Source organism: Stigmatopora nigra, chromosome 3 (genome assembly GCF_051989575.1).
Source record: "Stigmatopora nigra isolate UIUO_SnigA chromosome 3, RoL_Snig_1.1, whole genome shotgun sequence".
NCBI classification, from domain to species: domain Eukaryota; kingdom Metazoa; phylum Chordata; class Actinopteri; order Syngnathiformes; family Syngnathidae; genus Stigmatopora; species Stigmatopora nigra.
The window spans coordinates 18949777-18966198 of NC_135510.1; the positions used below are offsets into that span (position 1 = coordinate 18949777).

The 16422-nt window shown below is 43.6% G+C and overlaps 2 protein-coding genes across 2 annotated transcripts; one reads left to right on the forward strand and one right to left on the reverse strand.

The window, feature by feature from the left end:
- Positions 1-167: 167 nt before the first annotated feature.
- Positions 168-7438, reverse strand: vps35 (VPS35 retromer complex component). Its single transcript, XM_077713138.1, has 17 exons — positions 7286-7438; positions 6268-6366; positions 6104-6200; positions 5899-6022; positions 5088-5270; positions 4800-5019; positions 3987-4070; positions 3800-3909; positions 3636-3732; positions 2917-3065; positions 2642-2849; positions 2412-2567; positions 1716-1838; positions 1443-1622; positions 1128-1367; positions 917-1060; positions 168-661 (listed from the first exon to the last, which is right to left on the reverse strand). Exons 1-17 carry the CDS (start codon positions 7286-7288, stop codon positions 482-484), a joined length of 2397 nt encoding a protein of 798 aa, XP_077569264.1. The 5' UTR covers positions 7289-7438; the 3' UTR covers positions 168-481.
- A 2547-nt stretch (positions 7439-9985) lies between these two features.
- On the forward strand, positions 9986-15799 carry LOC144194214 (CUGBP Elav-like family member 1). Its single transcript, XM_077713117.1, is given in 12 exon segments — positions 9986-10227; positions 11169-11356; positions 11433-11515; positions 11610-11658; positions 12388-12522; positions 12590-12669; positions 12751-12996; positions 12999-13068; positions 13761-13883; positions 13946-14209; positions 14276-14419; positions 15097-15799. Coding segments are annotated over 12 exon segments (1581 nt in total). The 5' UTR covers positions 9986-10156; the 3' UTR covers positions 15225-15799.
- Positions 15800-16422: the final 623 nt, after the last annotated feature.

Genomic DNA, 16422 nt, shown 5'->3' on the forward strand with positions numbered 1-16422 from the left:
CTGAACGTTTCACACCGTCAGTGTATTTATTTGTTGTTGTGCTTTTGCACTTTGTGGTGAAGCTTCAAATGTAATTATACCAGTATAATGACAATGAAATCATTCATTTCCTTTCATCTTCAAAACACAGACTCAAAGTTTCCCAGGAGACAAGACAGACCACATGATATATTAAGCATAATCCTTTATTCTATCCATACAGTGCGTATGCAAAATGAACCAAAAAGCAAGTATAGATTGTTAAGAACATATTTGTATTTTTTCTGGTCGTATTTTCATAAATGACGAGAGCGAAATTCCTACGGTCTGGGATTTTTTCACAGGGGCGATTTACAAGTGGGGGGTGTCGGGGTCGCGGTCACGTGATCGGGGATGGCGACACATTGGTGGACACGAAGGAAGCGAGTTAAAGACAAAGAGCGAGCGGTCGGCCATTTTGACAGGGGCTGTCCTCGGTAGACGGCCATTTTTTCTTCTTTTTTTACAGGACAAGTCCTTCGTAGACGGGCCCCTCGGCCTCGGGGGCCTCCCTTTGGAGGCGCAGGTGCTCCAGAGTGTTGTGGAAGTGTTTGTTGATCTGATCGCTCTCCTCGCCGGCCTCCAGGTTGGGAAGGTCTTCCCGGATCTTCTGAATCAGCTGGTTCAGAACCTGCACCGTCACCTGGCGACGTCCCCCCCCAAAAAGACAAAGTTTGGTATTTTAGAGCCGAAAACGACGAACGCATGGCGTCATTGAAAAAGGCCGGACAGAAAATAAGTCCTTAAGTGAGTTTAGTCATTTTTTGCTATACTTTTTTTCACCATTAGATGTCAGCAAAGTATTTGTTGGTTATTTTCAGTTTTGTAGTAAGGAAACAATCATTACTGGATGAATTGATCTGTCTTTGGACAGATGGGGGCGTGCCGGAGTACTCACGGCGTCGTTTTCCCTCTCGTAGAAGCAGACGTATCGGTTGAGGATCTCGATGAAGAGCTGCACTTGCAGTGACGGGTCCATGCACTGGTTGGCGATCTTGAGCGCTTTCTTCAGACACTCCATCACGCGCTTGCCATCTCGGATCTTAAAGGGGAGGGGCAAAAAGTGAGGGGTGGGGCTTAGAGGGGACCGACAACGGGATGGGTCTGACCTCTTGCTGGTTCTTGTCGCTGCTACGTCCAGACCAGAAGAGGTGAGCGCAGATGCTAACGGCGCGACACTGGTCGGGTTTCTTCAGCAGTTTGGAGGCGGCCAAGGCGCACTGCGTCCTCAAGGGCTCGTGGTTCTCCTCGCCGAAGCAACGGGTGCGTTCGAAGGTGCCGATGATCAGCGTGATGGCCGCCAGTTGCGCCTTGGAGTCGCCGATTTCGTCCTCGTACAGCGAGAAAGCCTGCGGGAAGGGGGAGGAGCTTCCTTCAGTCAATCAATCCGTCACTCAATGTTCATTTTGTCCTTTGGGGCCTACCTGTGACATGAACTCGTAAGCCACCGTCTCGTGGTTCTCGAAGCCGATCTCGCCGGCCGCCAGCGCCCCCTGCAGGAAGAGTCGGAGAGGCAGCTCGGCCAGTTCGGCCTTGATGAGCGCGCTGATGGTTTGGTGGGCGAATGAGAAGATCTTCTGGCACTTTTTCTCCCATTTGTCGTCCTGAAAAAGAGGGAGAAGGACAAGAGGGTTTGTTTATGTAGAGCAGAACGTAAGCTTCTTGTGTGGGACATTCCGTTTGAATGACAGGCTTACCGTTGAGGCATTTTCTTTGTATCTGAAGGCCAGCTGGTAGGCAGCGAAGACCAAGGGTGGCAGTGTGTAGCGGATCCTTTGGTTCCCGCCGGCGCCAAAGTGCTTGCGGGCCGTGTTGAGGATCTGCATCAAGTTAAGTGTTTTGTGAACAAGGTAAGGGGAAAAATATCTCCCGGGTCGGTATATAGTACGTAGTTAACAAGGGTGTCAGACTCAGGTTGGTTTATTTTAAATCTCTATTTTTCATTTGAATTTGATCCTAAAACACCAAGTCGCCACTCATCATTGACTTTCCGGGGCCACACAAAATGAGGCGGCGGGCCAGATTTGGCCCCCGGGCCACCACTTTGACACCCATGAATCAGATGTATATTAAATTTCCTGATTTCCCCCCTTTTAAATCATTCATTGTAATTTTTAATCATTTTTTTCGGTGTTTTTAGTTCCAAAATCATTTTGTAAAATCTAAAAATATATTTAAAAAAACCTAAAATATACATTGTTTTAGATCTTTAAAAAACGTCAGGGTTTTTAATCCAGTTCTTTTAATCCATTCATTAAAAAAAAAAATCTAAATATTCTATCTAAAATGGTCCACCTAAAATCAAAGCGTCCCGCGAACCAACCCGAGTCTGACACCCTTACATTAACACATCGGAGCCTCGAAGAATGGCGGCAACGGCCAAGGCGGCTCACCAGGTACTGCTGGTCGGGGTCATCCGAGCGCAGCAGGTGAATGAAGCGTCCCACCAGACTCTGCTCCTCGGCAAAGTCCTCGGGGTCCGGGTCGTCCGCCGGCTGGTCGGGCTGATCCTGGATCAGCGTGGACACCAGGCTCAAGATGGCGTCCACCTGCCGGGCGACCAATAGAGGGCGCGTGAGGACACGTGAGCAAACGGGAATGCGACGGGGGTCTTCCGTCTGACCTGCTCTTGAGCCACGATGGTGGTGTTGTACTCCAGCGTGTTTCCGAGGACGTAGCAGCTCATGTTCTTGCGAGACTCGTAGTCGAAATACTCGAAAAGTGGCGGGAAGTGCTTGAGACGCAGGACCGTCAAGACGTCGTTGTACGTGTCCACCGGGATCTTCAGCAGGCGCGTCAGCTCCTTGGACACCGCGCTGCTCGTGGCTATGCTGCGGAGGGAAAGGGCGGAGTCTCAGAACCGGTGGGAGGAGGGGAAACGGGGAGGCGGAGCCTTACTGTTCCAGGTTGAGTTTGTTGAAGATCTCCACCGTGCTCTCCAGGACTTTGTCCACGTAGTCCACGCGGTCCGGGTAGCACTTCATGGCCAGGTTGATGAGGGACACTTGGAGGGACACCACGTCCTCGGAGGGCATGTCCTGACGAGACTGGACATATGGAAAAAGAATAATGTGTTTTAAAAACATTTTGACATCATTTTTAATCATGAACCATTGGGAAAGAGATAACAAAGAGTATATTTGACAGTTTTCATTAAAAAAATGGAAGTGGAATCCATCATATAATATTAAAAGTTTTATTTAAAATATATATATATTTTATATTCCAGATGGCATAAAAAATGTAGAAATGAAGGAGTAGATGATGAATAAATGATTTTTTGCCAGTAAAAAAAAAATTCAAGGAAATATCTAGTGGGGGCGATTTGGTGGTAGAGTGGTTAGCAAATTGGTCTCAGAATGGGGGGTCCTGGGTTCAAATCCAGATCGGTCAGTTTTGCTGGCAGCGCAATGCTAGGGATCCAAACTCAAATACCGTATTTTCAGGACTATAAGGCGCACCACATTTAAAGGCGCACCCTCAATTAATGACATAATCTATTTTTTTTCCATCTATAAGGCATTATAAGTCGCCCTGTCTATTTTGGAGAACATTTCAGACTTTTAAATATGCCTTATAGTCATGAAAATACGTTAGATTGGCTTTTTGTGGAGTACCTGGATGACAGTGGCCACTTGCTGGGAGAAGATGTCAAAAAGCTTGATTTCGGCCGGAATGCCGGGTCCGTCTTCGCGGTGGGCGAACAACGCCAATCTGGAAGGAAAAGTGGGTTAAGTCGCCTGTCCGTCCGTCTGTGTCCCGTGGACGGAGCGCCACCTACCTGTCGATGAGGGCGATGATGATGTTCTTGACGTTGACGTACTGATGAAGATCGGCGCAGGAGCGGAGGAACGGGTTGAGGGTCTGCAAGTGGAACTCGTCGGGGAATACCTGGGGTCGAGGGAAGGAGGATGAGGAAGGGTAGGGGGCGGGGCAGGGGGCGGAGCCTTAGATTGGATCGCTGGTACCTGGATGATGCACTCCATCAGGTACTCCTGAGCCAGTGAGTCTCGGCAGTTGACCACCTGCTCCAGCACGCCGGAAAGAACCACCTGCACCAACAAAAGCTTTGACTTAAAAAAACAAAGTTTTTTGGACAAGACATTTTCACAAAGTCTAGTTATCGTGTGGCAGCCATGTTGGTAGGGTCGACCTCCAGCCAAAATCAACCAACGTACAGCCATTAAAACGAATTCCTAATGTATCCATATATTTTGATCACTTACAGCAAGGGTGTAAAAGTGGAGGCCCGAGGGCCAAATCTGCCCCGTGGCATCATTTTGTGCGGCCCGGGAAAGTCAATGATTTTTGTTTTAGGATCAAATTCAAATGAAAAGTATAGATGTATTTTACATTTCCAGATTTTTCCGCTTTTAAATCAATCATTGTCATTTTTAATCCATTTTTCTGTGTTTTTAGTTAAAAAATCATTTTGTAAAATCTAAAAATATCCAAAAATCTACAATAAACATTGTTTTAGATCTATAAAAATCTGAATATTCAGTTCTTTTAATCCATTTATAAAAAAAATATTGAAATATTCTATCTAAAATGGTCCGGCCCATGTGAAATCAAGTTGACATTAACCAACACGAGTCTGACACCCTTGGCTAACAGCCTTCCCACTTCTAAAAGATTGGGCGCCTTGTGTTTCCACACATTTTTCATACAAAGTTTTGCCACTTTGATCCATTTTAAATTGTTTGGTTGGTCGTTGTGTGAGCACTTTGGAGAATGTTCATATAAAGTAAACCTCTACTTACGAAATGTGATGGGTTTACCTGCTTGTACTTGTCCACATTGACGCCCTCCAGCTGGCTGAGGCGTACCAGATTGGTCCCCACCAGGATACGCAGTTCCTGTCGCTCCTTCTCGCGCTTTTCTCGGTCCCGGCTGTGGCCCTGGTGCTGCATGCGCACCCACAGCTTGTTCATCTCGGCAAAGTTGAGCAGCACAAAGTCCACCGAGTCGTTGATGTCGCCCGTCATTTCCTCCGTGCCTCTGGCCCAGAAAAAAGGGGAAAGTTAGGAGGAGCGTTCGGGCATTTGGGGCGTGGCCAAAGGACTCACTCGGGCTGCTCGCCGTCGTCGGGCAGAATGTTGCGGGTGCACTGCAGCAGGTAGTTCCTGAGGAAAAGACCCCTGAGGGGGTGCTGCACGCCGCGGCACATCTCAACCAGGTCCTTCAAGATGTCCTTCCGGGACTGAGGGAAGGAGCGCACGTAGACCACGCCCACTGTGATCAGCAGGTAGCTAAAGAAAACAAAAAGACATTTACTCAATGTGGATTGGTCACTCCGTAGTTGTGCCTTTCCTAGGAATCATCATTTTTCTAAAAATAATATTTTTGTATTTTCTTATCATAATTACCATATTTTCACGACTATAGGCGCACCGTCAATGAATGACACATCTTATTTTTTTCCATATATAAGGCGCCCTGTCTATTTTGGGGAAAATTTAAGATTTTTAAGTGCGCCTTATAGTCCTGAAAATACAGTATGTATATGTATCTAATGACACTGGTCCCGCCCAATTTTCATCTATTTTTCTTATTCTTGCAGCAAACATTTTGTCTTTACTCATTTCTTTTCTACAATATATGTAACCAATGTACTCTTCTATTATTTAGCATTAAAACAAAAAAATGGATTAAAAAAATCCAATTATTGATTTAAAGGGGGGGAATCAGGAAATATAATATACTTCTAGAATCTTCATTTGAATTTGATCCTAAAATAGTCGGCACTCATGATTGACTTTCTCGGGCCGCACAAAATAATGCGGCGGGCCACATTTGGCCCCCAAACCACCACTTTGACACATTTCCTTCCAAAATGTATCGATTTTTCCCAAATATTTGACATTATTCTCCACTCACAGCCTGGGAATAATGTTCCCCGCATACTGGACCAGCTCGTAGAGGTCGGCCACCTTGCGACCTTTGGCAAATTCATCCGTCAAGTACACTTCCAAGTAATGCAGCTCGTCCGAGATGGCCATGTCTGCACGTCACCTGGGCTAAGGTAGACAAACCACCATCTGAATTTTGCACCTACACCCCAACACTTTAAATTTGAGGATACAAAGCTCATAGTAGCTTTTAGGGGACAACATGGACGTTCTCAGTTCTCCCAGCATGTTGGAGGCGTGCTTCAGGGCGTCCATCAGCTTGTTTTTGTCCTGTACAGACAGAAGAGACAAAAGTGAATGGAAGGACGTATAAAAGGACGTTTTGACGTGGTCTTACCAGGCATCGCTTCATCTGGAAGGACTGCACCTTGACCGCCTGGACGGCTTCATCCAGAAGCTTCTCCTGCTCGTCCATCGGAGACTGCTGTGTCGTCGGCTTTAAAACAATAATTTTATTATTAAATATATACATTGTCCATCACAAAAGTCATAATTAGGAAGACCAAGATTTCCTTTAAATTGGTATACATTTTTAAAGGGTTAGTATTAAATATTGTGAAATAAATTCCATGTAAAATGCTGATATATTACCTAAAATCCAAGTTACGAACAAGTTCTGGTTCTATTTAATTTGTAAGTAGAGGTATCATTGTATATTAATGGAAATTATCCATGAACCAACCAATTATTTTAAAAGTTACTTAAATACTGATTAGTTTTGCCACAAGTTAACTTACATAACATTACAGCTGTATACTACGTTTTTTTATTTATAGTTCTGTCTCGTCAATTAAGATTACAGATTTTACACAAATAACGCACATGAAATACGAAGGATGCTCTTCCTCAAACTTCCATTTTATCAATTTTACCACCAGTAAACATACTAGTATGCTTTACATAAGCGGACTATGCTTTTTTAAGTGTCTTGCAAACATAATTCTGGAAACATGACAATGACATTTACTGAAATTTAAGCAACTATAAGAAAGTGACACGGTAACACTTGACAGCATCCCACCCGGCGAAGAACATGACGCTACACGCAAAATGACACAAAAAACAACACATCCCCCTTAAACGCTAAGAATACCACAATTTAAGCGCATTTAAGAGACCGTAACGTTCATATTTTATATTTAAAACGTTTTTCCTTTTGAGTTTGTATCGACTGTTAGCCTAGCTTAGCATACTTGAACTCAGCATAGCATAGCCTAGCCTCCATCTCCATGACGGAAGTCTTCAAGCAACATTCAAATAAAATGTTCGTCCACCCTTTTGGGGTATTTAGTTCACCTGCACACGACAGAAAGACGACGGTGTCCGTAGAATTAGACCGTTCGGGTGCGACTTACCATTATTGCAAGTTAGCTTGGTGTCGGAGCAGACCGAGAGCGACGCCTGCCTGTCATGTGACTTCCCGAGGTGCGTTCACGGACGGCTCAGATACGTGACACCATCACAATCTTATCAATGTTTTTTCCTTTCGCTTTTCTCGTTAGGCTAGATAAGTTTAGAGCATTACCCATTGGTTAAAGGACAACCCCCCAAACAGCTTAATTTGTGCAAAAAATAACTTAATGGCTGCCATTGACGGCAAGAGACGTCCAATCTGTCTGGTCGAGTGCCGTTGAAACATGATCATTTCAGCTGGGGATTGAGATACTGTTTATTGCAATATTAATAAAGTGATAACTGCTGTCTAAATATACTGTAGCTATTTTTGGAAGGATTGTCTAAGTGACTCATTGAGACCTTTTTTCTCGAACAGGTGGGCAAAAAGAGAAGTCTGTAAGAAAGTAGAATTAAAAAGTGCTGTACACACTTTTCTATAGCTATAACTCCATGTAAATATCAGTATGCCAGTAGTAGCAATTCAGTAATAATAACAAAAATAACGGCGGTGCTAATACAAAAAAACAATATAATTGATAGCCTGGACATGAAAATGAGATGAGATATTTTTTTAAACATATTGGTAATTGGTTTTAATTAACTGGCTAGTTTAGTGATATTGTGGCGACATTTTACCAACAAAAAAAAAAAGACCCAAAACACATCTGCCTGTGGATCGTACCAACGTCCATTTAAGAGGGGGGATGTTCCACCTTAACAAATACTCTTAAAACCCCAATTAATCTAAATAAATGATTGTTCATAAGTAAAACAAAACATATTGCGAACGAATGAATCCGTCTAAAGTTGTTTCGGTTCGTCATTTTCACCCCCTACAGAAGGGTTGGAATAGTGGCGTCCCGACCTGAGGAGGCTGACGGCCATTTTAAACACAGCTAACTGTCACAATCCCTCAAGTGGAGAGAAAACGCTGCTTAAACTTGTCCGGTTGAAAGTGTACAGCACAACAAAACATAACATTGCCAGCCAACGTCCAACACGGCGCTCAACTCTGAGCTAAAACAGGCCAAATAAACTGTGGCGTAAAAGACGGGTAAGTTGCTCGTTTACAGTTAAGAAAGCCTTGTTGGTGGGAGCTAGCGTGCTAGCCTAGCCGAGTCTGTGCTAGGTGCGCGCGCAGCTCGCAGCTGACTGTCAAACTTGTCGCCAATGTGACGACGAGGAGGCGACTTTTGACGTTTGTGGCCTTAACTTCAATAGTCTTCAACACTGTAGATCACTTGGCGTCTACTCACTATTTATATCCGAATGGAGATGGCACGTGATGCATACCTGTCAACCTCGAACCATTTGTGATCTTACCAAATTTTGTTTTCGCCCTTACATATATGTATAAATACATGGAAAATCTTACCACTTTACTTTTTTGTAAAAAATCACGAACAACAAGTAGAAAATGTATGTTTATGTGTTTATTGCTTTCAAAGTTCCACTACAACAGCGAACGAAATGTTTATCATGATCTTTTTTTTTTAGCCAATCAGAGGCGCCGGTACATATATCACTTGGCAGACATGCGTTTCCGGGAAGAAACAATGGCGGATGGTGAAAAATGGCTAGAAAGTGCCTTAATTTATTTTTTTTTCTCAAAATCACCGTTTAGCGTACCATTTTCATGTGTACAGCGTACCAATATAAAAATGGGCTTTCAGTTGTACCAATTACGGCGAGAACGTACCAGTTGACAGGTATGGTGATGTCACCTGCTGAGGCGGAAGTGGCTTTAAAGAGTCTAAAAACTTTATTGAAAACTGGCAAGATATGTGGCACTCGTTTCTCATTATTATTATTTGTATTATTCACTAGCTCATTTAAATTTATTTAAAGTTATTTGCAGTTCTATTAGTCTGGCCTCTATATTTTGATGCAACTTTTTAGAATAATATTCACATTTTCTTTTTCAATTAAAGTAGTTAAAGGGATAAAAGACAAAGCTGTATGCAATATTATAAATAAAATACCTGTTTTCATAGATGACAGAAATCAGATTATTTTGTTTGTTTTAAGAAAAATTAACTCAAAAAGACTTAAACTTAAAAAAATATATGGAGAATTAAAAGTGTACTTTGGAATGTGTAATTTATACAATAAATAACAATATATTTTTATATCAGTTGTACACAAAAAAAGGAAATTATCAAACACTAATTTAATACTATAGTTATATTTGTTAAGAAAGAATTATAAAAATGTTTAAAAAATTGCCATTTTCGCTTTTTGAAAAAATAATGTGAATAATTAAAAATTTCAGCTGAAGCGAAAACTGTCACTCAAAAATTGAAATGATAAAATGTAAACAACATTTCAAAGCGCATTAAATTGCCTAAAAAAAGGGCCAATTGCGGGATTCTTTCCACGCCATGGACTTCCAATCGATGGGGTCCGGGAGGAGCGTCAGCGTGGGTTCCCAGCGCCAGCACCAGTTAATCTCCAAAAGTGCGCAACCGGAACTGATTTGTGGGAGGGGGGGTGATGTTGCGTTTTTTGGCCTCCTTTCATTCCCGCTGCCCAGCGGGCCTTATCGCCAATCAATCTGACACGCTGTTTATCTGACTGACGCTGCAGGCAGATCTGCTGGCCTAGGAGAAAGTTTCACAAAGGCCACGGGTCATCAGCATTTTGATTGTGACCACGGCGCCCCCTCGGCCCCCGCGTCATCCCGCCGGCTTGCCTTTCCGCCGTCGCCTGGTCCTCTCCGCAGCGCGTTCCTCGGGCGCCCGTGTTTTCAGCGCCTTTCTGGCCGAAGGCGCCGCGTGGATCCACTCGTCGTCCCCAGTTTTTATTTTTTTTGGCGTCCCGGTCCCGCAACCATGGCTTCTTTCAAACTGGACTTTCTCCCGGAGATGATGGTGGACCATTGCTCGTTGAATTCCGGTCCCGTGTGAGTCGCGCTTGCGTCGCCGTTGACATTTTCGACTCTTTCTTGAGCGATTCTCTCTTGAGCGATTCTCTTTTGAGCGATTCTCTCTTGAGCAATTCTCTTGTGAACGACTCTCCCTTGACTGACTCTCCCTTGACTGACTCTCCCTTGAACGACTCTCCCTTGAACGACTCTCCCTTGAACGACTCTCCCTTGAACGACTCTCCCTTGAACGACTCCCTCGTACGACTCTCTCGTACGACTCTCTCTTGATCAACTCTCTCTTAAACAACTCTCTCTTGAACGAATCTATCTTGAACGACTCTCTTGACATTTTTTTCCACTTCCCGTCGATTCGACAAGTTTTATAGTGGTTTCAACTTTATTCAACTTGCGTTTTGGACTGCCAGTTATGTTATGAAATCTGCGAACGACTGGGTTTAAATTTGATAGGACAATAATTTGAAAACGAGAATTTTGGGACTAATCCTAATAATAATAATCAGACATAGGCTTTGTCATCATCATTAACTCGACAAAAAGCCTAATTGTCATCATACCCAGAAACTACATATGACGAAATTGCTAGTACTTCTCCATAAGGTGCGTTTTCCCGGCAAAAAACCCACAAATAAGTGATCATTTCAGACTCTCCAGCACCCCTGCACAGATCCTTTACCTCTCACTGTCTTTCACTTTCCTTCAGTCAGCCAGTAGGAGGCAGATTACCCCACCCAAACATATATTCATATTACCTAACCCCAAAGTTATTACACAGAAGGGATTGTATCGTGCTACCGAAAGTTTAGAGTTCTGATAGATATGGGAAAAAACTGTCCAGAGGGCAGCAGATTGACCAGGGGTGGTAAAAATACTACTTGTTTTTAGCGTAGTTAAGGAAACCGTCATTTCCAGGCAAGAAAATCCGCATCGCTAACCTGTTTTTTTTTGTGTCTGTGCAGCGGCAAGAAGATGAACGGGTCCCTGGACCACCCCGACCAACCGGACGTGGACGCCATCAAGATGTTCGTGGGTCAGATCCCTCGCTCGTGGTCGGAAGAGCAGCTTCGCGAGCTCTTCGAACCCTACGGCGCCGTCTACGAGATCAACGTTCTCAGGGATCGCAGTCAGAACCCGCCGCAGAGCAAAGGTCTTTGTTATAAAAAGGGCGACCGGTCTTTTTCCCGTGGAGTGGACGCTGACCGCGTTGCCTTGTGTGGTGGCAGGATGCTGCTTCATTACGTACTACACTCGCAAGTCGGCCTTGGAGGCCCAGAACGCTCTTCACAACATGAAGATTCTTCCGGCGGTGAGCCACGTTGACCCCAAATTTGTGATTGGCGTTCGGATTGTCACGTGTCCGCCACTCTCACGTCATTGGACGATTGTCTTGCCGCCTCCAGATGCACCACCCCATCCAGATGAAGCCGGCTGACAGCGAGAAGAACAACGGTGAGGATGCCTCCGCCGTCGTCGCCGGAACGTGAGCGATCTTTCATTCTGGAACAATGCTGTCAAAATGGCGGCTCGACTTATTTTGTATTGTGGCTTCACCGCTTCAGGGTGTCCTCCACTTGGTGTTCGTAGTTAGCTGGGATAGGCTCCAGCACCCTTGTAAGCGGGAATGGACTCTTTAGATGAGGGGTGTCAGACTCAGTAGTAGCAGTAATGTCAAATGTGGGCCGCCGGACCATTTTAGGTATCGTATTTAGATTATTTTTTTAATAAATGGATTAAAAGAAGTGGATTAAAAGCCCTGAATATTCAGTGTTTTATAGACCTAAAAAATATTTTAGCTTTTTTTTTAAATTTATTTTTAGATTTTACTAAATTATTTTTTAACTAAAAACACAGAAAAAATGATTTAAAATGACTAATATTGGTTTAAAAAGGAAAAAATCAGGAAATTGAATATACATCTATACTCTTAATTTGAATTCGATCCTAAAACAGAAAGTCGCCACTCATCATTGAACTTTCCGGGCCACACAAAATGATGCGGCGGGCCAGATTCGGCCCCCGGGCCGCCACTTTGACACCCTTGCGTTAGATGAATGAAAATGAATTGAAAGGATCACACATCACATTTTCTTGGATAATTGGAAATGATGAAGTAGAATTTTCCCCCTGAAGAAAGTAAAAACCAAACCAACTTGCATATTTTTGTTTGTTTTGTGTCAGCGGTGGAAGACCGGAAGCTGTTCATCGGCATGATCTCCAAGAAATGCAACGAGAACGACATGCGCTTGATGTTCTCGCCCTACGGACAGATCGAAGAGTGTCGGATACTCCGCGGCCCCGACGGCCTGAGTCGAGGTGAGTCGAGGGCCGGGTACGGCACCCCGAAAGCGTGGCGTAATAACGGGCGGCGTCCGCTCTCTAGGCTGCGCCTTTGTGACCTTCACGGCCAGGCAGATGGCCCAATCGGCCATCAAGTCCATGCACCAGTCCCAAACCATGGAGGTGACTTCCCACGGCTTTTAACCCACGGACGGCTAGCGCTTTTCCAACCCCAATTTCCCCCCCCCGTCCTCCGCCATTCAGGGCTGCTCGTCGCCCATCGTGGCCAAATTCGCCGACACGCAGAAGGACAAAGAGCAGAAGCGAATGGCGCTGCAGCTGCAACAACAGATGCAGCAACTGAGCGCCGCCTCCGTCTGGGGGAACCTGACCGGACTGGGAAGTCTGGGGCCACAATACCTGGCGGTAAGGCCGCCTCTATTTGGGCCGCGTTCCAACCCCGGGTGGGCCCACACGCACCCACCCACGCTGGCCGTCTGTGCCGTGTGCAGATTTATCTGCAGTTGCTGCAGCAGTCGGCCTCCACGGGGAATGCGCTTGGCAACCTGCACCCTGCTTCAGGTACCAAAGTTTGAAATATTTATTTTTATTTTTTGACTATGTTTGTAGTCTAGATTTTGTTAAACGACTCTTTCTTAGATGACTCTTAGATGACTCTTTCTTAGTTTACTCTTTCTTAGATGACTCTTTCTTAGTTTACTCTTTCTTAGATTACTCTTTCTTAGATTACTCTTTCTTAGATTACTCTTTCTTAGATTACTCTTTCTTAGATTACTCTTTCTTAGATGACTCTTTCTAGGATGACTCTTTCTTAGATTACTCTTTCTTAGATGACTCTCTTCGATGACTGTCTTCGATGACTCTTTCTTGAATGACTCTTTCTTTGTTGACTCTTTCTTTGATGACTCTTTTCTTGTTGACTCCTTCTTGAAGGACTCCTTCTTGAACAACTCTTTCTTGATTGACTCTCTGGAACGACTCTTTCTTATATTAGCATAATTTTACTAGCTGTATATTTTGAAAAGATTTCTCCTGTTATGTATAATCGGTTCAATTTATTCAAAATGATTCATATCTAAAATGTATGGAAAGAAAGTTTTGTGAAATATAGTTCATGTTGTAGTTTTTGCCCTAAAATGTAAAGTGATCATTTGTCTTTATTTTTACTACAATCATTTTTGTGAGGGAAATTAGCTATTGATTCAAAACATCTATCTATTCATAAATAATTTTCATATTTTGTTGTGCGGCAGGTCTCAACGCCATGCAGAACTTGGCCGCCCTGGCGGCGGCGGCGGCCACGGCGACCACCGGCCAGACCTCGGCGGGCGGTGCCACGGCGTCCAGCAGCCCTCTCAGCGCCCTGACCAGCTCAGGTAACGCCCCGCCTCGCCGCCAGGGGGCGCTCCGACCACTCTGACCCTGTCCTTCCCGCCAGGCTCCTCCCCTACATCTAGCGGCGCCTCGTCCGTCAACCCCGTGACGTCCCTGGGAACGCTGCAATCCCTGGCCGCCGGCAACGCCAGCTCGCTGGCCGGAATGGCGGCGCTCAACGGCGGCGCGGCCGAGGCGCTGAGTCAGGCCTACTCGGGGATCCAGCAGTACGCGGCGGCGGCGGCGGCCGCGGCGGCCCTCCCGGGACTCTACAACCAGAGCCTGCTGTCGCAACAGAGCGTGTCGGCGGCGGGCAGCCAAAAAGAAGGTGAGGCGGCCCGGCCCCATTCATGGCGAGGACAGCGTTTGACCTTTTAGCACCGTTGGCGTTCAGGTCCGGAAGGCGCCAATTTGTTCATCTACCACCTCCCGCAAGAGTTTGGGGACCAGGACCTCCTCCAGATGTTCGTACCCTTCGGCAACGTGGTCTCGGCCAAAGTCTTCATTGACAAGCAGACCAATCTCAGCAAGTGTTTTGGTCAGTCATTCATTCTCATTCATTCATTCATTCAAGTTGGACGTAACCCTACCTGTCAACTTGTACTTAAAAAAAAAAAAATTGTGTATGCCATATGACAACTTTTGTAGGACATTTTTTAAGTGCATTTTTTGTAAAAGCCATCCTAATCTTTATACTACTGGTGTCAAAGTGGCGGCCCGGGGGCCAAATCTGGCCCGCCGCATCATTTTGTGCGGCCCGAGAAAGTCAATCATGAGTGGCGACTTTCTGTTTTAGGATCAAATTCAAATGATTATCGATGTATATTAAATTTCCTTATTTTCCCCCTTTTAAATCAATAATTCTCATTTTTTAATCATTTTTTTCTGTGTTTTTAGCTCAAAAATATTTTGTAAAATCTAAAAATATATTTAAAAAAGCTAAAATAAACATTGTTTTACTGCTATAAAAAACGGAATATTCAGGGCTTTAATCCATTTTTTATTCCATTCATAAAAAAAATTAAAAAATCTAAATATTCTATCTAAAATGGTCTGGCCCACATAAAATCAAGTTGACGTTAATGTAGCCCGCGAACCAACCCGAGTCTGACACCCTTGCTTGTTTTACCAAAAAGAACATCAATGTCCACATTTCTTTTAGCGTGCCTATTTAGTAGATCCAACAATGATGCTTGTGTATGTCTCCCCCTTCAGGCTTCGTGAGTTACGACAACCCAGTGTCGTCACAGGCCGCCATCCAGTCTATGAACGGTTTCCAGATCGGCATGAAGCGGCTCAAAGTGCAACTCAAGCGCTCCAAAAACGACAGCAAGCCCTACTGAGGCCCCCCTGCCGTGAGTATGTGTCGCGTCGGCTCGAGGTCACGCCGGGGGTCACGCCGAGGTCGGGCCGACCGCCTTTGTTTTCTTTTGTTTGCCGTGTTACCTTTATTGAAGCTCCATTGTTAGCACACGTTGCAGACGGACGGCAAATTGTTTTCTTGGTGCTTTTTTTGTTGTTGTTATTTTGGGGGTGTTTTTTGTGCTTTTTGACACCCAGTGTTCTGAAACCGGTTCCAACCGGCTCCTTGGTCATTTAGCGCTTACGGCCCGAGCCTAATGAGGACCACATGACCCAAAAATTCATTCAAAAATGGCTTTAATTACACATGATGGTCAGTATTTATTGATTTCTATTTGTTTTTCTTCAATTTAAAAATGTATTTACTTTAAAAATAATAGTTTTTGTTTAATATAGCGACACATTCAGTAAATAATCACCAAAAGTGACCAAAAAACAAAGTTTTTTCAATTGAAAAAGTTGATGATTTGCATTAAAAATGGAAATCAAAATTGAAATTAAGTTAAATGACAAAAATAATATTTCCAAAAATAAATAAAAACTGAAATTTATGTAAGGAATAATAAGTAAATAAAACTAAATATATATTTCGAAATTAATAAAAACAGAAATGAATTAAAGGAATAATAAGTAAATAAAACTATTTCAAAATAAATAAAAACTGAAATTTAAGTAAATAAAACTAAATATATATTTTGAAATTAATAAAAACAGAAATAAATTAAAGGAATAATAAGTAAATAAAACTATTTCAAAATAAATAAAAACTGAAATTTATGCAAGGAATAATTAGTAAATAAAAAAATATTTAGAATTTAAAGCATTATTTTGACCATTGACCTTTGACCCAATGACCTATAAAATTCAATCATATTACAAATGGAACTCCAAATAAATATTGACACATAAAACCATTTAATTAACATAATGTAATCATCTAATTTTCCATTGTGGTCCTTGATAGGCTGGCGGCCATGTTTGTTCTGGGTTTCTCTCAATCCGGAAGCGTACATTGGCTAAACATCTTTAAAATGAAGATGTTTGGCACAAAATTGTACAGTATATTCTTGATATGATCTATTTATAGTCGTATATCTATGACTCGTTGATTTGTGGTGGTGTTTTGTTTTTGTTTTTATTTCCATTTTTTTTTTAAACACCGAATCCCTGACGGCCGTG

Excerpts from the sequence above, each read along its gene's own strand:
- vps35 (XM_077713138.1), bottom strand. Across the intron at positions 3,910-3,986 it reads TGATGGAGTGCATCATCCAG|GTATTCCCCGACGAGTTCCA; the intron begins GTACCAGCGATC and ends CCTCGACCCCAG. Across the intron at positions 3,733-3,799 it reads ATCATCGCCCTCATCGACAG|ATTGGCGTTGTTCGCCCACC; the intron begins GTAGGTGGCGCT and ends TTTTCCTTCCAG.